Below are 22,854 nucleotides of genomic sequence, written 5' to 3'. Positions count from 1 at the left end.
TACCCTTGCATGAGACAGAAAATAGGTAGTTACCATATATTTACTTAGAAACCTTTAGAATTTTAATCCAGATCTCTTTTATTTTTCCACATTTAAAGACTTTTATAATTAAATGGAAACACACACACAATAGAGCATTAGAATCTTAAATATTGTACAAATTGAAGTCAGATTATTATAAGGTAAATCATTGTGGACAAAGGACAGAGTCTTACTGCCAGTTTCAGTTCCACACTGTAGAAGCATTCTGACATACAGTGCTCCATGTACAAAGCTAATTGCAGGACTGTGGTTTTATGGAGGGTAAGAACACAGGCCAAATATGTACCTGTATTTTGACATCAAGTTACTTAGATATCCATAGATAAAGATATATTCTTAGCCCAGAATTTTACATAACTTAAGTCTGGAGGCTTTTGAAAATGCTATTACAGGTGTCAAGAAAAATACCTTGGAAAACAAAAACAAAACCCAAACCAAACCCACCCCACCATTTCTTTGCCAAGGTTATCCTTTATTTTGAAGGGCTGGTCTTCTGAACTCTTCAGCAGTATCCCATTAAGGGACAACGAGGATGGCCATGAGCAACATTATGTATTTAGGAGGCTGCTACAATTCAAGGAGAGTGGAAGCAGGTTAGTCAGAAACCAGCAGGTGTTAATTTCAGTAATGAGATTGATCTTACTTTAAAGAGGATGCTGGTCTCACAGGTAAAGCTTCTGGCTAGGGTCAGAGAGGGACTGTACTTGCATTTTTCCTGTTTGATTCTGGGAAAATATCTTGGACCAGAAGGGTTCTCTAGCCTGTGCTTAATGCCACTTACATGATCAGCTCTGCTGTTGGTGTCTTGGTGAGTTCTCTCTGCTTCAGTTTCTCATCCCCAAAAAGAAAGTGATACCTTCTTTATTCCTGGTTATATCTGTTCAGTCTCCTGGGACTCCCAGCCAACAAATGGAAAGCTCAAAGTTTACTGTGGTCCCTCAGAGGAAGCTCTTTGGTGGGGCCCTGCTTGTTTGCGTCCCTGTGCATGACCAGACCTCCTAGGTCTATCTTTTGAATGGGCAGGGACAGAAAGAAGGTATTGGAAAACAGTCTCTATTCTGTTCCAGTTTCATAATCTTCTACATTTTCCTATGCAAACAGAAAGCTGTGGCTTACTGCACAAATTTAGCATCAATGTGTAATTTTTCCATAGGAGTGGCACCTCTTTTCAGAGAGCCCTCCCTGCACTCCACTGAGCACATAGAGGAAAAACAAATAGACAAAAAGCAAAGTGAAAATTCTTTTTTCCTCTGTTGTTTAGGCACAAGACCCTCAGGTGCTGGAGCAGCTGTCCAAAAACATCACTCGAATGGGTCTGACAAACTTCACCCTCAACTACCTCAGGGTAAGCATACTATAGCTGATGATTATTGTGAGCATTTTTTAAAAGTTGCTGTTAGCTTTGAGTCAAAGTAATGGGAGCAGAGCCTGTGTTGGTCAGGTAAGAAATGGACCTAAACCTTAATGAGGGTGAAGGCGAAACACGGAGACTGTAATAAAGATGTAGCTGCGAACAATACGCCACTAGAAAGGATAAGAATTTTATCATGGGATTGAAGCAATGTGTGTGTAGCCCCTGTTTTTAACAGTCTTTCTTCTCAGTTTTGAATAATGGCTTTATTTTTTTGTAAGCAAGGAGTTCCCTACCGGTTTTCTTCTCTGCTTCACTGTTCCTGAGAAAATGGCAGCTCATTCTTTATTAAGTGCTGCCTGTCTTCTCCAGCTTTTCGACCTCCCCACCTCTCCCAGGCAGAGGCAGGGCTGAGGGAAAGCTCAGCTCCAGCCCTTTTTGCAGCAGTCCCTCAAAGCAGTCCTCCCTTCACGTGCCTCTGGGAGCCTGAGCTCCCTCCTCAGCCTCGCGCTGAATCGAGTGTGTTTTTTATGATTAAATAATGCATTTGTTCCCATTGCTTTTTGACCCTTAAAGTGCATTCAAAGTTTGGAAGTTTATTTTTATTTTTGAAAGTATTCCCTGGTGTGGGCTTACAATGCATATACACTGAAACACAGGTTTGTAGAGTTCATATTTCAAGGTTAAAATTCAGGTTTTTCTTATTTCTAGACATGCCATTAGTAGATAAAATGAGGCAAATCCCTTTATGATACACCAAGCTAACTTGGCCAAGAATATCTGATTTTATTCTTTTTAATTGTGTGAGCAATTATTCCAGATGCTTTTTTAAGATAACAAGAACACTAGAAAAGGCAGTTATTTTCAGCCTGGCATAGAGCTGTACCTGACAGTCTGTATTTTAGCTGCACTTCATTCAGGTCTACTTACCTTGTATTACAGTACCTATGGATGGAGTCCTACTCCCAGAGTGTTCTAAACTCCAGGCAGGACACTGCAGGACTGGGATGCGTGGTGAGATATCTCTCACTGTATCCCTATGGTTTCAAGGCAGCCTGTAACTGCACTTACTCTCCCAGTATCATAAGTCATTGTGGATTGTTGCTTATGTTGTGTTAGCATAAAAGTTACTGTTGAAATTATAGTCCTGTTGCACAGGGTGGGTCTGTTGTAGCATAACTGCAGGAAGAATATGGCATTAGAAGTTTTGCAGGTATAAATTCAAGAATAATATGTCATGCTTGTGTATTGTATTCTCATGGTTAGGTTGGTCTGGGGTTTGGTACAGAGAGCAACCGTTGTGCTTAGATCACATACCCATGGCCATGCTGTCATTATCTCATGGTGAAGCATCCTAGAGCATGTTCTCCAGACAGCCCCACTGGGAATTCCTCCTGTCATGCCAAATCTTGCATTTTACCCTTGTGGGAAACTGGACAAACACATTGTTGGCTTAGGTAGGCTGTTTCCATGTTTTCTTTCCAAATTGTCTTCTGGCACAAGGCATTACCCTGATTTTGAGGGCTTTAATCCCCTTGGCATGACTGCATGCACCAGCAAGCACTTGGGCTGGCCCACACTGGCTGCTGTACTCAGTACCTGTCCTCAGTGAGGCTCAGAGGGCCCTGCTGAATTTGCAGCAGTCAATTGCCCACCCATTCTGGGTCCTTTGTGGCATATTCTGTGATTGCTGAATGTGACGATGCAAATGCAGAAGGCAGGGTCCCTGTTAGGAGGCAGCTGGCATGAGGCACCCATGCTGCTCCCCCCTCAGCATCAAAAAAAGAAAGGAAGGAGGGGGGAGAGGGAGAAAAAAATCCTCTGAAAAAGAAAACTGGGATCAAGATAAGCACTAGGGAGATGAGCAGTGAAGTGGAAGGGGATGAAAAGATGAAGTCTTACTTTTTTTCTTATTCCAGACTAGTTTTGTTAGCTTAACAGACAACATTAGGTCTCTGGGTGCAAAGCTTCCTCTGGCTCCCGCTGTGGTGATTCCAAAAGGAAATCTCTTCCTCCTTTTTTTTTTTTTCCCAAGCCAATCTTTGTGTCTCTCTTTCTTCTGGTGAGGAATTGATCATTCTGCTCCTCTTTTCAGATGTTCAGCTCATCATGGGAGCTCATATTAGATGATACATTTCTATTTTGATGTATTTCTTTCCCAATTACTTTCTTCTGGCAGTTTTGACATGAAAATATTTTCTGAACTCAGGATTGTAAAACCACGAGCTAAAAAGATGTGGTAAATGCAGTTAGGTTTAAGGTGCTTTGTTTTCTGGTTGTTTAGGGTTTGTTTCAAGTCAGCAGTTTATGATATTTTATTCCAGTTTCCTAGTGTTCTCAGTAATTAACAGTGTTACATGGTTTTAAATAAAGATTTGAAACTAAGCATAAAAATTATTTTCTTTTTTCTTCTGCTGCACACAGCAAAGGCTTGTGGTACTCATAAGTGAAAACTTCACTGATGGGCAGAATTAATAATTCTTATTCTCTAGCATGCACACAGCAGCAGGCTGTGCTGCAGTCTCTTTTAAAGGCAGAATTTAAACCTGGAGTTCAGGTGGTGGCGATATAAAGGTATAGCCTGGATTTCTTACACTCTAGACATCACAGAATACTAAATCATTGCTAGTTGGGATAATTGCAGTTGCTGGCACATAAACCTCCGTTCCAGAGTGCCGCATGCCTGTAGAGGCACAGCTTTGGATGCGTGCCCTGGTTTGTCTTCATTCACGCCGAGTAAAGCTGTCCAGCATAGAAGAACATTGATTTTGTAAATCATATTTAATGCAAATTTAAAATATATATTCTTGGAAACTGGAAATGAAATGTTTTGTCCTGTGTCATTTGCCAAATGCTCTTTCTCCCTGTTTTCTCTGGCACTATATAAAACCATAGGCTTCCTTTCTCTCTAGTTACTAGTTTGTTTTGTTCCAGCATAATTGATTACCTCATCAATGGGGTCAGCATCCTTTGCTGTAGCTGCTGACTAGGAGTTGAATAGGCTGTCTCAAAAATAATGAGCGAAACCTTGTAGGTTTTAAATTAATATCAAGCTTTTTAAAAAGTAATTTCTCATCAAGTCATCAAGTAGTAGATATTACGAACTATCAGATAATAAGGTCAAGACCTATATCCTAGTCTCAGTCGTTACGAGTCCAGGAACAAACAGGAATCCTGTACAGAGTTTGAAGATGGAGATTACAGAAGAAACAGCTTCCACCAAGCTTACAATAATTTAGTCCCCACACATTATGTTATTTTTCCATGTAATTTTCTAGTTGCTCAGCTATTTTATTTAGATCTTCAATGTGAAATGGATTTGAATGCACTCTAGAAACAGTGGCTTTATACCAGCAGCACTCTTCACAACTTGGAGCTCAAATGTTTCTTGCTGCCTCCTATAAAATTGTTTATTCTCTCAACATTTCTGACAGTATAAAAAAGCCAGTGCCTATGGTCAATTGGGCAGGACTACCTGGCCTGAGCCTTGAAATATAGTTGTATCTTGCCAGATGGTTGCCAAAATTTCTCTGCTTTCTTCCACTGGCTGGGTTGGAGTGATTTCTTAGAGTTCTTCCTCACTTGTAGCAATCGCATCCTCACCACGCTGAGGTCTGCTCTGGCAGCCAGTTTATTGGTGCTAATAGAGCCAAATCTGCATCTGCCCTTTGCAATGTGAGATTAGCATGGCAGAGCCCTCCCGCTCTGCGTCAGGAGAGGTATCTAGGCAGGGGAATGCACACTCCCATTTCCCCTTACATCCTGTATGGAGATATTAAGCAAGGCTCATCTGAGCTACAAATTATCCAAATTGTTTGTTTTCTGTATAAAACAGCAAGGAAGTGTTACTATTGCAACACAGAGGACAATATTCTCTGAATCCCCACTTCCAATAATTTAATTCCTCACTAGACTCTTTCGGATTTCTTCTGCTAGGAGGATGGCATGAATTCTTTAATGGGAAACAATTTTCCAAAGGCAATACTTCCACTGCAATCAAAAGCCATTTGTATGTATGGTGCATGCAAAGTTTTCTTTTGCACATGCAAAATAGACATGCGTGGAACAGCTCCCTTGAAATTTGCTTTCCTAAATAGGGCTTCAAGCATGGGAAGGATATGAGCTCAAGTCGTTCAGCAGCCAGTTTGCCCCTAATATGTAACAGTTTGTGGCAGCTGTATGGTCAGTATTTTACAGCTGTTTGCTTATCTTCAATGGAGAAGGATTATATATAAATGTGTTAAGGGTGCAAAGTCAGGTTCTTGGGGAAAATAAATTCTGTATTTCTAGTCACCCACGCAGGGTGAGTTTGTTTCCCTTTGTGAGCTACATTGTGTCATCATCTTCTATTTACATCATCACCATGGATTGCGTTTCCCACAGTATCACTGCCATGTGCAGCACATGGGATCACCGGCCCTCAATGAGTAACAAGTGCTCTGCTGCTACTCATTTCCTTGTAGGCTTTTCTGCAGCATCATTCTAGCATCTCAACTGCAAATGTCAGTGGTTGCACAGCACCTACGAGCTGAAGAATCGTTGCCATTCCCAGCACGCACGTGGGGTCCTGTGGCACACGGATGAGCACTGGGCCATGCAGCGGGGTCACTGTATGGGAGGTGGCCATTCTGGTTTTGCAGAGCTCTTGGAATTTGGCTGCAGCCTGTTGTCTCAGGCTAGCTCTATAGTTGAAAGAGGAGCAGGTGTTTCTGCTTGTTCCTGACTTAGTACCACAGCAGAGCTCGGGGGCTTGGGCGGCTCGTTAAAGCAGCATTGGGCTGCTCTAAGCTCATCCTTTCTTCTTCAGCAGTTCCCTCTTTTCTTGTCTTCAGTGGATACAAATGAATTCCTACACACAGCAACTTCGTTTATGTTGTGCTGTGCACAGAGTGGGGGGTGCTAGGGAAACAGAGTATGTGATTATGTAGCTGTATCCTAATGGATTAAAACAAGAAGTGCTGCTCAGGTTTCACAAGCATTCAATGTAGGGTGTTTGGATCATTTAATCATTCTGGAGCTTTTCCTATGAAAGCTGACAAATTTTTAGAGAATCCTTGGAGATGCTGAAGGGAAGCACAGCATTTTGTAGACTTTATTCCTATAAATTTAAGATTTTTTTTTTTTAATGTAAATCAATTCAGCTTGGGGCAGGTCTCCCCAAGAAAAAGCAATCAAAATCAGAGGGTTCTCATGGAAGGGGTCAGATGACTGGAGCTGGCTATCTGTAATCTGTCTGTGCCAACTATAATTAGCTGCTTCTGCCAAGGTTTGCTGGTAATGTAATTTCTTAGCATTTATTTTAGTAATGATCACAGTGGTTTCTGTTCCTCTCTTTTATGTGTTTAATGCTTTATAGACGGTATTCTGTTACTTTCAGAATAATAAATGAGAAAAAATGTATTCTTTGCAACAGCTCATGCAGTCAAATGTTAGCTTTTCACTCTTTTAATAAAGACACGGCATCACAGAATGGTTATATGAGGAGTTACTCCATCATTAGCAGAAGAGATCAGAGAAAATGATACAGCAAATTTATTTTTTTTTTAAAAGAAGTGGTCAGGATGGAGTGGGTGGGACAAGGTAGCAGGAATGGGAGAGCTGCAGAAGGCACAACAGGTAGAGAATGAAGGACCAGCTCGGAAATGTTCTGATGAGAAGATGGAATGTGAAATGGAAGAGACAAGACAGGGATTGGAAAAATAACATTTACATAGGTAACAATAATAGCTGTGTGCTTTTCATCCATTGATCTCGAAGCATTTCATTAAAACAAAAATGTTTTGTAGGAAAACTGTGACACATTGGAAGCAAAAAGAAAAAGATTTTAAAAAATGGCACAAACCCAATAGTGGGTTCTTAAAAAAAAAAAAAACCCAGATGGTAATTTTAAACCAGACTGTGAAGAGTACAGTGAACTGGTGTAATAGTGACCACTACTGCTTCTCATGGCTCAGAAACAGATTTTAGTGTCTGTGGATAGCAGGAATTTCAGAAGTCTGTGTAAAATGGGGACTGAAAATAGAGAGGAAGTGATTAGAGAACAATTTGTGATTTTTAGCAGAAATGGCACACTTTACTGGCATTTTGGATATGATAATGGCTAGTCTTCGCACGGAGGGCAACACCAGGCTCATGAGTATTGGTTAAGGAGAAAGATATATTGTGTATGAACACAAGCCAGCTACTGTGCCCACTGGACATACAGACCATATGACCTTTGAAATAAAATTAAGGTCTGGGCTAATGAGAATGGAAGGATGATAATCAGCAATGTGAGACCTTGAAGCATCCATGAGTAAGAAATCAGAATGAAGTTAGGTTGGAGCAATTTAAAAATAAAAAAGTCAAAAGGGTAAAAGGGAGAAAAAGAGAGACAAAGACAAAGCACTGGCCATAGAAAAACAAGCTACAGGATTCGAACTAATAATGTTATTTCAGAAAAGAAAAAAGATGAGGGAAAAAAAAGTCCAGGAACACAGCCACAGGCTCTGTTTTTAGAAGACCAAATTAAAACTTGGACTAGTATGCAGTGCAGTCATAAATAATAATAACTATTAATTAAGTTTAGGAATGAGAGCTGCAGAGGTATGATTTGTATGAAGACCTGAAAACGCCAAAACCAGCTTCTTGTTCAAAGCAATGAAAACAGCAGAAATTTTAATTAGTTGTTTAATATTGAATATCCATGGGTGTTAGGTGCAAATTGTTATGCAGGGAAGGGTGGGTGCTCAGAAGAGGTCAAGAAATAGGCTTTAATGCAGAGCTGGTGGTTCAATCTTTGTTCTTGGAAGCAGTTATTTTAGAACCTGAAGTATTCATTGTGGAAAGCTTATGGCAGCCCTATGGGCTGCTCTTGATTTGGGAAGGGAATCCTATACGTTCCCACTTCGTGTTTCTAATCTTCAGAAAGATTATTTCATGACTCTTGTTTATTGTGTTATCACAAGGAACTAAATCCTGTTATCTTTTTGAATAGTTTTCTGTACATAGTTAACATCACTGGTTAGCCTGCCTTGTCCATTCCCCTCCTTCTGCTGTTCTTTTTATGCTTGCTGCTTCCCCAGCTGTGCCAGGAGAGATCATCTTTGCTGTGTCTTAAGATGGAATTTGGCTTTTCCATGTCTACATATGTTGGAGGCTTGTTTTGGGCTCTTGAGTTTGAGTTTGTTCGACTAGAATGTTCCTGAGGAGCTCTCATCTTTCTTGTGTGATGCCCTGATCCTTGTCTGTATGGAAGCTGCCTCCCCACTTTGTGTTATTCAGTCTGTCTGCATCTTCCCACTTTTTCTTCTTGAATCTCACCATTTTATATTCACAATAGAAACCCAAAACCTGACTCTACACAGTAAAATAGAATGAACATTTCAAAAGGGAATAGTAGTCTTGGGTTTTGGTGGCTTTTAGAGACTGGAACACACAAAGCTAAATTTATTTTCCAGCCACCTCCCTTGTCCTGGTGCAACCACTGTCAAAGCTGGGTCAGGAGACTGATCTGATGACACAAACTCATCTAGTCCTTTCCACCCAACTGATAACCATCTTTAATAGCTCCCCAAGTGTTCTACTTGTGCTGGCCTGGGAGGAGAGCACTGGTACAGGTTCATATCAACTGGCATCTGGCTTGAAGTCGGACCTCATCTCCAAATTTGCCAATGATGAAAGGACAAGACAAGAAACTGCTGGGGAATACTACAGACCCTAAGCTGTAAATTTCCCTTTCCTACTTCTGGTCTGAGAACATTGTAGCGGTTTTGTCTTACCTATAAGTGCTATAAAATTTATTCACTTCAGTAGAGTGACAACTGACTTTCAGTGGTCCAATTTGGAGCAGACTTTTGTCTATACTAGATTAGCATAATTTATAAAATAGCTTGAAAACAAAATAAGCAAAGAGAAAAGGTTGATTTATTGGTGAAAACCAAAATTAATCTTTCCCTTCTTTCCTTCCTTCCTTGCACAAATTTGTAGGTACCCTATGAACCATACTGTTTAGTAATTTTCTATTAATTGCAGGTAGTCTCCATTTTTTGCTAACCTATTAGAAAAAATTGTTAAACTGTTTCACTGCTGCATGTACACATATATGAATATCAGTCTTTATCTGGTGGTCATTAATGTGCAAGTCTGTGCATTGATTTTGATTTGCAAGCATACCTTCCAGTCATGATAAAGGAAATGTCAACAGATGTTTGTTTACACCTTACTTAAAGTAGACCCATAGCATCTTAGGTGGAGAATCTACAGCCAATGTTGAGCAGAGGTGCTGAACCAGACCTGCACTGATGCATACACCAGAGCAGGGTGTGAGGCAGAAAGACTGATAGGATAACACATGTTTCCATCTGAACTGTGTCATTTCTAGTCGTGTTCTGCACAGCTGGCAAAAAGCTATATTGAATATTCATCCCTACCCTAAGTGGCTTCCTTAATCCTGTGCCTTGTTACCTCTTCCTGTCGGTGGTGTTGCCTCACTTCATAATCAGGCAGTTTGTTAATCAAAGACCCGGTTCGACATCCATTAAAGTCAATGGGTGTATCTCCTTTGATCCAAATGTCATCTCATAGTTTTTCATTTATTCAGAGGTCTTTTATACCCATAAAATCCAATTTATTGCAATTAATTTCTCCATTCCCTTGGGCAATTTTAGCCATGAAAATGCCATGCTTCATGAACAACAACAACAACTGGTTATTTTTTTTTTTTGCTTGTATTTTGGGGGATTTTTGTTTTGGAGTTTTGTGACAAAAGAAAATTAACTTGATTTAGCCACAGATTATAGTTCTTAGGTGAGCCCAAAGGAACAAATATCAACTTGGGGATCTGATTTGAAGAAAGGGTTTAGGAGTAGAACTGAATGAAGGAATACAAAAGAATAGTGCTTTCATAGCAATACAGAGAATTTTCTCATTTTATTAATCATTCAGGCAAAACTTAGAGCTGATTTAATTAAAGGACTGTGCATCATTTCAACCCAAGATAAGATGATTTTACTAAAGGAGTATGAAGCACGTGAAAAAAAGCCCACAGCCGTATTCCCTAGCCTAGATCTCATAGCATCTCATTTATAAAGCAGGATTGGACCCAGCCATGCTGGATCAAAACCTCCAATGAAAACATAAGCACTGTCTAAACAAAATGGTGTTGGTGATTAGGTAAAAATCACAGTACTCTCCAGAGCAGGCCTGGTCTCAGTCTGCTGCTTCACTGCACCAGCTTCAACAGGAATATTACCTCTCTGTGCAGCACAATGTAGTGTAGATCCCAAGTCTACAAGAAGTCAGAGGTTTCTCTCTAGAGACTTTCCAATCAACGTCATGAAATATAAAAGGGAATATTCTTCTGATAGTGATATGCCAAGGAAGGAAATAAAGTTTCAATCTTCTAAACACTACAGCGGACCTTTCCACTGATTAGCTTTTGACAAGATGTATTAGCACTGTGGTGTCATTTGAAATATTATAGTCTATTTTAATAGCAAGTCTCTGTCTTTTCTAACTCTCCCAATATCGTGATGGTATTCCAGGGTATCCTTGGATTCCTTACTGATTTCCTTTTCCAGTGTATGATACTGAACGTTCAGCCGTACAAAGGAGAGAATATCATATATTCTATTGCTGAGTGGCCTTGAACAATGTAATTTTTAAAATGAATTAATTTTATGAAAATAATTGCAATAAGAAACAGAACATGAAATACAGCTTTCTCATTATGATAGCTGACAGTGTAAGGAGAACGAAAAACGATTCAGAACAAAATGCATATTCTTGGAGTCTTTCAATGTTATCACCAGAATTGGATTCATGATACTTTTTGTTTCTTTTGTGCATTTTCTTGGTGTTAATAGTGTTATAGAAACATAGAACCATAGAATGGTTTGGGTTAGGAGGGACCTTAAAGACCATCTAGTTGCAACCCCCCTGCCATGGGCAGGGAAACCCTCTGTTAGACAGAGCTCTAACTTGGCCTTCAATACTTCCATGGATGGGACAGCCACAACTTCTCTGACAACTGGTTTCAGTGTGTCTCACCACCCTCATTGTAAAAAAAGTTCTTCCTTATATCAAATCTAAATCTACACTCTTTTAGTTAAAACCCATTGCCCCTTTTCCTATCATTACACTCCCTGATAAAAAAATCCCTCTCCAGGTTTCCTGTAGCCCCTTCAGGTACTGGAAGGCTGTAATAACATCTCCTTGGAGCCTTCTCTGCTACAGGCTGAAGAAGCCAAACTCTCTCTCTGTCCTCGTAGGAGAGGTGCTCCAGCCCTCTGATCACCTTTCTGGTCCTTCTCTGGACTTGCTCCAACAGATCCATGTCTTTCTTGTACTGGGGACCCCAGAGCTGGATGGGCTGAGAGGGGTCTTATAGGCCACAGGTTGAGTTTCTGTTATTTCTATGCCTGTTATTTCCATGGATGACTTACCCAAAGTGAATAAAACATCCCATGGCTTGCAAGCAGTATACTGTCACCAGAACCTGCTGATGTTAATCACATCTGCAGAAAATTATAAAGTTCAAGCTGAAGCCAGCTATATCCTGGGCTGCACCAAAACCAGCGTGACCAGCAGGTGAAGAGAGGTGGTTTCTCATTCTCTTCCAATTCTCTCCGTTATAGTATAAGGATAGGTTGGTTCCAATGGTTTTTTATTTTAATATTTTGATTCCTACTGTGGGCCACTTTAGTACCTAAAGTAAGCATCCAGTTCCTGTAATAAGTGTTAAGGCAAAATTCTGCTTTCAATTACACAAGTGTACAAACTGGGATAACACCTCAGAAACCAGTGGCAAAGGTGGGTGCAAAGCTTCTCCTGTGGTATTTATGTATTTCATTACCTTTAGAAATACATGGTACAAACACTATCAGATTAATCTGTGAACTTCAACAGCAAAGGCCATGTGGCCACTGTCATATTCTGACCTCCAAGGTTCACTCCTAAGCATCTGCCAGTCAGCCTGGGTCTGCTGAGCCCACAGGGAGCAGCCATGTGCTGCTCAGCACCTGAGTAAGAACCCAGGATAGAGAGAAAAGGCTGCCTCCCTTCCAAACCAAAGAAATAAAAAAGGACCACCAAAAAAAAAAAGAAAAAATAACAAAAAAAAAAGGCTGCTAAACCTTCAAGTGCTTTCTTTTTCACTGGTTACTGCAGCAGGGATTACAAATATATTCAGCAAGAGGAAAAGCAGCAGAAACAAAATCTACCCACATAAGCCAAAGCACTGTAGTCCCCCAGGGGGCTTGAGGAGGATGCTGTCTATGAAGATGCTCTCAATTCTCTGTTTACACTGTCCTCCCACATTTATTGCACCAAGTTCTGCTAAAGACCATTTTCTTAAAGAGGATAGAAAACCAGAGAAATCATAGGGAGGGTCAGAATATAAAACAAAATACATTTTAACACTGATTGGTTTGGAGTGATATTTTAGGCTTTTCTTCTCCCCATTTCCTTTAAGTGAAATTAAAGAGGAAAGCAGCTTTTTTTGACACCTGCTATGAAGCCAGTTATTGGTTCTTGATAATGCCTTTATTTAAATGGATGTTGTGGCTGCTTAGTACTTCTTGAGATGGATGTATCCTGCCAGCTTTTACCCCTAATTTATATTCTCACACAAACCTAAAGGGAGTTTGCATTTTTAACTTATAGTGTTTGATTTCATTGTTTAAAGATTTGTTCTTTTGTAGTTTTTTCCAGGACAAGAATTAGATTAGAAAGAATTTCAGACGATATCAACTGCAAGAGAGTTGTTGGTTTCAGTGGAATTATACTGAACTATAAAAAAAAAAAACCAGGCCAAAACAGAGGGAAAAAAAAACCATGCAGAGGAAAAGCATGTGCATTTAGTATTCTTTGAGCTTGCTTTGACAAAGCTTTTAAAAGGTGAGCTGCTTAAATTTCGCTCACACTCATTTCTTGTAGGCACATAAACATATGATTTCCCAAACAATTAGTACAATTCATCCTTGCTGTGCTTCCTACTGGTAAGGCTGGAGTCAGATTCTTGAGACAGTGTCTGAGACTAGTTATGGATACAGTCCCAAAAGCTATTCATCTATATGTGTAATCATGGAAGGTGATGTATATAAAGGTGAAAACAACCATTTGTCGTCACAATCCAGCTTAAAGATGATCTGTGCCTTGGGAATAAGACAATATGGGCCGTTTTTCTTCTCATTAGCCACTTTATTTGTATCTTCAGGGGCTGTCAGAAACATGCATTTAATAACACTCAACTCTCCGTGTTTTAATAAATAAGGCTGTATGAATCTATAGAATATCATAGAAACTGTGATTGTGCAGAAAACGCCTTTGGTGATGAACAATTCAACCTCCCGCTTGGGAGCGCTCAAAAAAATTAAACCAAACCCAGAAGGGATTAATCTGTGATGACTTTTTTGTTTTTTGCTTATCACGTAGATATTTTATATGAATAGAAAATTCTGTGTTTTTCCCAAGTTTTAGCTGGGAAAAAAATCCCTGTATTAGTTGGACATTTTAGGCAGTGTGTTAACTGAGGCAATGGGAAAGTCCAGGGAGTGCATCAGTGGTTGGTTATCAGTATTAAACACCTTGAATGAATTGCATAGCATCAGGAAAACCAGATTACTTCAGCCATCCAAAAAGTACAAGAAAATACATTGCCTGCAGGTTCTTGCGGCTATTATAAAATAGAAATAATTATGAAGAGGGGAAAAAAGTTCATCCATGTACATTTACCAAAGTGTATGTCCATGACATCATGGAAAACATGCCTGAAAGTTCTAGCATAGTAAAGCCATTTTCTATAATGAATGTTGTTATTCCTTCACATATTTTCTGTGGACTCTGGAAATCTAGATCTTCCTGCTTTCCCATCATCATAATATCTGGTCTTTTTGCAATTTGACATTTTTATGCTAGTAATATTGTTATAAAAGCCATTATACCCGTTGCACAGGTGAGGAGCTTTAGGATGCTCAGAAGGATGGGTTTGTTCAACGTGGAGAAGGTTCTGGAGAGACCTTGTAGCAGCCTTCCAGTACCTAAAGGGGACTAAGGAAAGCTGCAGGGGGACTCTCTATCAGGGAGTGTAGCAATAGGAGAAGGGAAAAATGGGTTTCAACTCAAAGAGAGTAGATTTAGATTAGATATTAGGAAAAAATCTTTACTCTGAGGGTGGTGAGGCCCTGGCACAGGCTGCCCAGAGCAGGTTCAGGGCTAGGTTTGATGGGGCTTTGGGCAACCTGGTCTAGTGGAGGCTGTCCCTGCCCATGGCAGGGAGTTGGGACTATGTGATCTTTGAGGTCTCTTCCAACCTAAACCATTCAGTGGATATATGACTTTAAGCCACAGTCACACTTAGGGGCTTCACCGCAGCCTTTGGCTTATCATTGACTCAATTCATTTGTTTGGACACCGCAGGCTTCTGTGTCATGCTGGTTTCAGCCAGCCATTCTTTTGTTTTTATAGCACACCATTGCAGGTGGTGAGTGATGTCTGTCTTGATCTGGTATTCCAAAACCCTTGCCCAGAAATCTTGAGGTATGGGTCAATGTCCTCCTGAACCTGAGGGAATTCAAAGCTTCATGTGCTGGGGCACCATAACCACGCTGAGAAAAGTTTAGGTGTTTGTGAGCAACTTACTGAAGCTGGGCCACGATCTAACCAGGAGGGCATGGCTCCCTTGTTGGAGAGTGCAAAAAGGAGCCGGGTTGTCTCAGCTGATAGGGAGCGTGGCTGACTAAGAATGAGGACTTTTATACTTTTATGCTCCAGTCTCTGCTCTCAAGATTGTTTTTTTTTAATTTATTTAAGAGCCACTGAATAACAGGTTGAAGTGAAGGTGTCAGTGGTTGCTATTCTGTGTGCTCAACCTCCACTTCTATGTACTTCAGCCGTCCAGGTCTGTCAGACTCAGAGCTCATTTGTCTCTTCAAGACCCTCAGGTTATGTCCATCCTTGTATATTAAACAGCATCTAGTGATGTTCTTAGGTCCTTGAATGCAATGTCTCTACTCTTTTAGAGCTGTTTGTCCCTGGCCTGCTTCACTTACTCTCAGATAATTCCCGGGCACAGTTCAGAAGCTGGTGTGATACAGAATCTGCTGCTGGAAGGCAATTTGTATGTGGTCTCCTGTCTCTGTACATAAGAAGGCTTAACAATGTGAAGGTGGGACACTCACTGCTAGAGAACAGCACTGGCACATTTATTTTACTAGGGTTGCTATGGCTTCAGGGGCCTTAACCACACTATTTTGTGAATTCTGGATTTTTTGAGTATGTGCCAGGCTTACCTGAACCAAGGCAGGTGAAACACAGGTGCCTCAGCAGACTTTTATGGCTCATACACTTGGAGTCGAATGCTTAAGTGTCAGATCCTTTTTTTTTCTAATGCTGAACTTACTGGTACGACTGAGGTCAGAGTCCAAGAATGAGCTTGAAGACCAGCTCTCCTAATTTTTTTGCCTGGTATCATTACCATCATTTCATTGCTTTTTTCTGTATTAACAGAAATACATGCTTGTGTGTGCCTATTCCTTCTGTCACAGGAAAATGCTGCTATTGTTCTGCGTACTGGGATCACAGTTGGTAATAACAATTTGCTCTGTCAGCTAGCAGCAGAAATGACAGTCTCTTTTTACTCCCCTCCCATATACACTTCTAGTAGTGACAGAAATACCTTTAGTTGCCTCTCTGGAAGAGGCCAGCTGCCTAGACTGGAGGCATGTGTGTAACAGTCAGGCATCAAAGCACCCAACTGGTACATAACACGACATGTTCCAGGATGTGAGAACAGCTCCTATATACTGTGGAGAACCTGTAATACTTGGAAGTGTGTATCTGGGTCCACAAAATGGCACTAAGATCTGAAAAAAATGCCAGCTCCTTGTTTAATACCTCTGGTCCATGTGTGCCTGTCAGAGCAAAGTAAGAATTTACTCTTTGATTTCTTCTGTTAGTGCCACAAAGTCATGTGGCTTGCAAAGATTAGAGGGGTTCCTCCTTTCTGAGTCACCCTTTAAAACAGAAATGTTAAGCGCCAAGTGCAGTGTTTTATTGTGGTGATATACGAGACAGAGGGAACACAGCTTGACTTTCAAACTCCACGCAAGAGTTTGCAGTGCTAGCAATTAGGAAGAAGATATTTGTATGTGTAAACCGCATGTCTTTGGGAATCACTCTGAGAGAATAATCTTGGGACATTATGATGTTTTTTTACCAAGACACAAATGAAGTATAACAGCAGTTTAAGGAGCTGCTTGTGCAAAACTTTTCAGAAATTTAGTAATAGATCAGCTGGTCTGTTTTTAAAAGGAGGGAAGGAAGACTATTTATTTCCCCCACAAAGGAACTGCTACAAAGCTATTTTCCTTATCAGAAGAACACCTTTTTCCTGAACGTTATCTCTTTGACATTTGTTCTGTGTAGCCAAATGAGGGCAGGTGGAACACCATGGGAATGAGTTATTGTTGATTTGATATAATTTTAACTTTTGTTTCAGACCTGCATGTGGAGTTCAGTATTTTGAGCCTTCATTTTGCTTATTGGTGACCTTGGGCTATTTTACAGTCAGTAAGAAGGGGGGGGTGGGGAAGTTATTCTGTTTGCTGTAAGGCTTTTAGATGGCTCAAAGTCTTGTCTAGAGACCGTGACAAGAGTTTCTGTATATTTTCTCTTCTGTGAGTAGCAGAGAGTGTTGCTTAATCTCCCTGTATAAAATGGTAGGGAGCATTTGCCATTTAGACTCTTTCCTGAGTGTTTGATTTAGGCCACTTACACATCTCCTGGTCTTCCTGGCTGAGGGACCTGCTGTCAGCCATGCAAGCAGCACATGGTAGCCTTGCCTGCTGACAGTCTGATGGGTGCTGCCCACCCTGGCAGCCAGACACGAGCTGATCTTTCTGCAGAAGAGAAGGTTCCATGAACCCCTCTTCAAAGCCTTGAAGATGGGCTTTCTTCTGCCAGATGTAAGGGGCTATGCAAACCTGTTACTCCACTGGTGTCAGGGGTACTGACATAAGGTTTTGAACCTCCTCAGAGCGGATGCAGCATTGTGCACCCAGGGATCGGGAGAGATGCTCATGCATCCTTAGCTATGCCTGTGCTCCTCCTGTGGCCAACCTGTTTTAATTGTCCTTTTTGGCACTAAACAAATAGCTGTGGGGGAGACCTGAGGATTAGAAATTGCATCCATGGAAAGTAATGCCATAGAAAGTAAAGATTTAACCTTATCTGTGATGAGGTGCAGCCTCTTCCCATCCTGGCATGAACCCAGAAGTGTGTTAAACTCAGACAGTATACAAGGTTGTACAGTATCAAGGCTCAGGGAATACTTTGACACAGTCTCTTGAATCTTAAATGGCTGAACATCCATGGTCTGTTTACATTTCCCTAATATTTAAACGGTGCTATAACACCAAACCCTGGATGAAGATGAATTCCCAGTGCAGCTGCTCTGCCAGGATCAGAGACAGCTTCTATCACAGTAAGAAGAAAAATAGCCTGCCAGATAAATGACCATTCCTTGGAATTCCATCAGGAAAATGTTTTTTCTAAAAATCCACTTTTTCCACCATATGTGGCTACTGGGAAAACTAGAAGAGTTGTACACAGATAAGAAGAAATTTAAATGCAATGTAGAGCTAAATGTAGGGGGAGTTTCATCATCTATCCTGACTTCTGGCCAAAAGGATTTGGTCCCCAGCTGTTACGTCATCTTTCTTACACAGCTCAGCTATAGTGGACTAAGCATGATCCTCGGAGCTCTTCTGAGTCTGGACCTGAGAGCCATAAGCCTCCACAGTACCATCAGTCTCTGCTCCAGAATGACCCTTTCTGGGGAGCTGAGATAATCATCAGTAATTAGAGCTGAAGTAGATAGCTTTCCTCAAACAAGCCAGCAAGGATCTGGCTCAGAATGCAGTCCTAAAAATTCCTTTGTCTATCACCAAGCAAAAAACCTTCTCCAATTACTTTCTGAAACCCACACATACATTGGCTGTCTGTACCAGTTTCTTAAGCAGCATTTGTCCCACATCACCAGTTTCAGCCACACATTTCTTCCCACATGCTGCCTATTCCCTTGGTTATTTTTTGGACAGATCTGTTCCCCCAGCTGGTTTGCTCTACAGCCACACAAATAACTGGGCTCGCATAGCGGTGGGGACAGCGTGGTGCTGCTTAAGCTGGCATTGCCACCTAAGAAACAGCAGCCTTAGCGTAGTGTCCTTTGGATCCTGTCCCTTTCTAACTCTTCCACGTGATTTCTTCTGGCCTTGCTTTCTGGGAGAAGGGAGAGAAGGCAGACAATTAGTACTAATGTCTCCAAAACAAGCTTTTTCCCAAGTAGCAGCTTGTTCAATATTTGAGGGGTCATTCAATCACAGGTTGTACAGTCGGATACAAATACTTGCAGTCCTCTTGCTTCTCAACAAGAGAAGAGTTTAACTCATCTCTCCACTTAGCCACAGATTACTGAAGGGTTGGGGAAACTGGGGTGTACTTAGCGAACATAAAAATATTCCCATCGTTTTCCATGTTCCCTGCACACTAAACGTTCCCTTTGTGGTGCACATACCATATTGCTTCCCAGAGCGCTGAGACTAGGGATTTTCTTAAGTCTGCAAACTAGCTAAAAACTTGAAAAAAGGGGTCTGAAAGAGCATATTCCATCTAAAGCTTTGCTGGTCACTGCTGTCTGCAGACTAATCTATCCTCATGTCTTGATCAATGGACTCGTGGCGTAATGATCTCATACTTTTCCCATTCAATCTCAGAATATTTTTAATGATTGGAAATCTCTGGCTCTGGCTGTGCTTTATACCTTGAGTCATCTCTTCGACTTCAGGAAATTTCTTAGCAAGAGTTTCTACCTTTCAGTGGAGCTAACTAAAGAGTTCTCCAAGCTGTACAATTCTTCATCATCAGCTCCCAGGATGAACCCACTCGGGAAGAGCAAGATAAATCAAACGACATAGGCAAGGACATAATGCAGACAATTCACAATAATAAAGTAGCTGCATTAGTCTCAAAACAGCAATTCAAAGGAGCACAGGATTAAGCAAATACTGAATATGCCAGTTCATTTGCACCATCTGCAGAACCAAGTATCAGAAGGGGAGAGGATAGTAGACGCATGGGACTGTGTGTTGAAATACATTCTGGAAAAAGCAAATTGTTTCAGAAAGCTAAGAAAACAAAAATCTGGGTGCTTACAAGTCTGCAGCCAGGGGAAGGGAGGAGGAATGTCATTTCATATACCACGGAGATTTGATTTTTTTCATTTACCTTTTTTTAAGAGTGGGGAGGATGGTGGAGCTTAATTTTACCTACTCTGGAGTCTAGTTCAGACTGAGATAGGAATTGCTCTTTAACTGTAGGAAATACAAGTGTGGACATTGTTATGAAGAGAATAAGAAGCACAGGTTTTTCAAACATTGTTTGGATGCTCTGAGAGAGTAGGTGCAAAGTTTGGGCTTGGGCACAGTCACCAGGATATGGGCACAGACTGACTCTGGTTTAGATGGTTCAGCCAGTGCAGCTATTTACTAAGAACACCTTGGGCTGATCAGAGCAGGTGATAGGCATTTGGAACCTTACAGCTTATCTTTGGATCAACAGCATTCCTGAAGATGCTTTCCTGTAAAATGTGATCAAAAGCTAAGAAACTCAGGTGTTCAGATACTATTGTGAAGTACATGTATTAGTCAAAAGACAATATTGGACTTATGCATTGCCAAATGTAGGAACACTAATATAGGCAAAAAAGATCCTGGTGTTCCAATAGTCTGGGAAGTGCTGGTGCATCTCTGAAGTGTCATTTGGTAATATTAGCATATACCAAACCATTTCAACCACTGAATATATGTGTTTATTCCTCTTCACCAAGACTGCTTAAATATTGGAAGTTTCAGCTTTTCCCTTGTAAAATAAATTGCTATAAGAAATGTAATTGAATTGTTACTTATTTAATTGGTAATAATTATACTTAACAATCTGTGCCACAAAAGATAATGGCTGTGGAAGTCAAAAGGCATTTGCACAGAAGTTTAACTTGGTGATAAATGGCTTCCTCTGTGAGATGACACACAAGAGCTGCAAACACTGTCCCATCTTTACAGACCTGAAAAATTCTGGTTTATCTGAAGGGGAAAAAAATGAGGAAAGAATTTTCTATGTCCTTTCCTTTGGTGTTGAATTGGACAATATTTTGAAATGAGACTGTAAAAATTCAAAGGGTCACTTAAATGGAGTAAAAAGTAGTAACTGTTTAGACAGCTTAATTTTCAGTTGCTCAGAATTACTCATAGGATGATCATTGATTCATAGATAAAGGTGTTATGGGGCATAAGGCATCAGCAGAGAATCCAGTCTGACTTTGTATATATCATAGGCTGTTACATTTTGCTGAATTACTGCCAAACTGTGCCCAGTGGCTTCCATTTCACTGAGATGTAACTGGTGTTTGGCAAGAGCAGAAAGTATCCTCACAGTACCCATTCTGAATTATGGAATTATTAGTTTCCTTATTATATGGATGAGACAGAGAGTAGTTTAGGGAACCATTGGAAGGTCTTTCTGGATGCCACATGCTCTACCAGGAGGCTATTTTCTCAAGAAAAAAAAAGAAAAAGAAAACCACCACAAGAATCTTAAGGTCTCAGTAACTCCTTCCCCATAAACCAGCTTCTCCTGACACTAGTGGTGATAATGAGAATTTGACGATTGTTCTGTGACTTGTGTGATATTTTCAGTCCTGGCTGGAACACGTTAAAAAGCTGTTTTGAAGATAGAGGGTACATTACTGTGATCACACTAGCAGGAAAGTTCAAGATCTGTCCTTGCTCTCTAAAAGCACTGAGCTGCCTGAAGAGAATTGATATGTTAGCATAGGTAGAATTACCCAAACATGGTGCCAGAAATAAAATTCACATTGCCTTGCTCATGTAAGATGATGTAATTTGTAAATATTTTTTAATAAATATAGAAAGCCAAATGATAATTGTTGTGGTCGGAGTTTCCAGAGACAGATAATGTGCCTTGAGGGCTTCTGAGGACATTGTGGCCACTCTAGAAATACCAGCTGTGCTGTCCCCAGCAGCACCAGGACCACGACATACTGTCTGCCTGCTTCAGTCATCTGCAAGCAAATGCAGGTTTTGGCTTCCCAATCCAGAAATGTAGATCTGTCCAATCAGTCCAGTTGCTCTTCCCCATGGAAAACAAATAGGACATCCCAGTCACCAGACTTGTAGCTGTCATTAGGTAGAGATGATGTTCTCTGCCTACACCTCTCTGGCTTCATTTCCCCAAACAGAGCTACGGCACTGAGTTGAGAGCTGGCACATAAATACCCACCCAGGCAAGCTGTTGGCATGTTTCCTCAGACATTTGTCCCCTGCCACCTCGCTCTCTCCAGCCTGCATCTTGGTACCATTCTCAGAGCAGCCTGGGTGAGGGAAGGTTTCCGATCAGAAGAGCAGTTGGGGCCACCCTCCACTGGCAGCAGGCAGTTTAGCTGTGATGTAGACTGGAGAATGGGCCTCACCCATTTTATTTGGGAGCATATATGTCTGTGGTTCCGTACCCAGTAGTACTGGATCACCCTAGCCATATAAACTTAGCCTGGATCAAATGAGAGCAAACTACAGTTCAATTACCAGAGTACCCACAGTGGAATTTAGATTTGACTTTGTTCTTGTGCTGGGCGATACCTGTTCTGATGCTGGAATGGAACTGGCAGGTGATTCCTTGTATGGCATGAAGCATGCTGATGCAAAAGTAATCCATCAAATATTTTGGAAAAGATTTGAACTGGTCAAATTAATTTCTCCAAGTGTGGCTGGCTGCATCGCTGGCACCCAGGAGCTTTAACACCAAGGTTTCTGTGCTGCTGAAGCACAACCTCAGTCACAGTTAACAGCATAGAGAGCAGTGCTGCAGTGCAGTTGGTAGCACCGATACACACACAGAAGACCTTTTTCAATATTGCTATTATTGAGAACTTCAAATGAATGGATGCATTTGAAAGACTTCCCAGAAAATACATTTCCTTTTCAGCTGGCAGCTCAGTTATTCATCTAAGTAGTCTGCGGATTAAGTAATTTGACAACCATTGAAAGGTTTCTTTTTGTGAAACAATTGTGTGTTATTGCTCTCTCCTTTTTCCATTTCACCTGTACAACTAACCCAGAAATTCAACAGAGGCATATCAAGACACACACCGAGACCAGACAGCAGCCACACCAACAAGTAGTGTGTGATGATGCTGGTGTGTGTCAGGAACTACCACAGAATGGACTTGTAGAAGAATGGGAGGGAAAAAGAGAAGGAGGGAGGAATGGGTTAAGATGGTTTATTTCCTATTTGCTTTTTAGCTCACTGCTTTACATACATGGGAAAAGAGGGAGCACAGACCTTAGTTGCTTCACATTACAGAAGATTAGTGCAGAGGAGGTCAAGTTGAGGTACAGCATCATGTGTTA

The 22,854-nt window shown here is 41.0% G+C and overlaps 1 protein-coding gene across 3 annotated transcripts in view; it reads left to right on the top strand.

Annotated features, from left to right (window-relative positions):
• Positions 1–22,854, top strand: part of LDB2 (LIM domain binding 2) — a gene marked incomplete at both ends in the record, with an annotated part of 220,579 nt that overhangs the window by 173,255 nt on the left and 24,470 nt on the right. For all 3 annotated transcript variants that reach the window (XM_084266994.1, XM_084266993.1, XM_084266995.1), the window contains one exon: positions 1,304–1,387. In XM_084266994.1, coding sequence (XP_084123120.1) covers positions 1,304–1,387 — 84 coding nt within the window. The remainder of the gene's footprint in view (positions 1–1,303; positions 1,388–22,854) is intronic.

The sequence above is a fragment of the Gallinula chloropus genome (assembly GCF_964237585.1).
Source record: "Gallinula chloropus genome assembly, chromosome: 7".
NCBI lineage: Eukaryota > Metazoa > Chordata > Aves > Gruiformes > Rallidae > Gallinula > Gallinula chloropus.
This window is presented reverse-complemented; position numbering and strand designations above follow the sequence as displayed.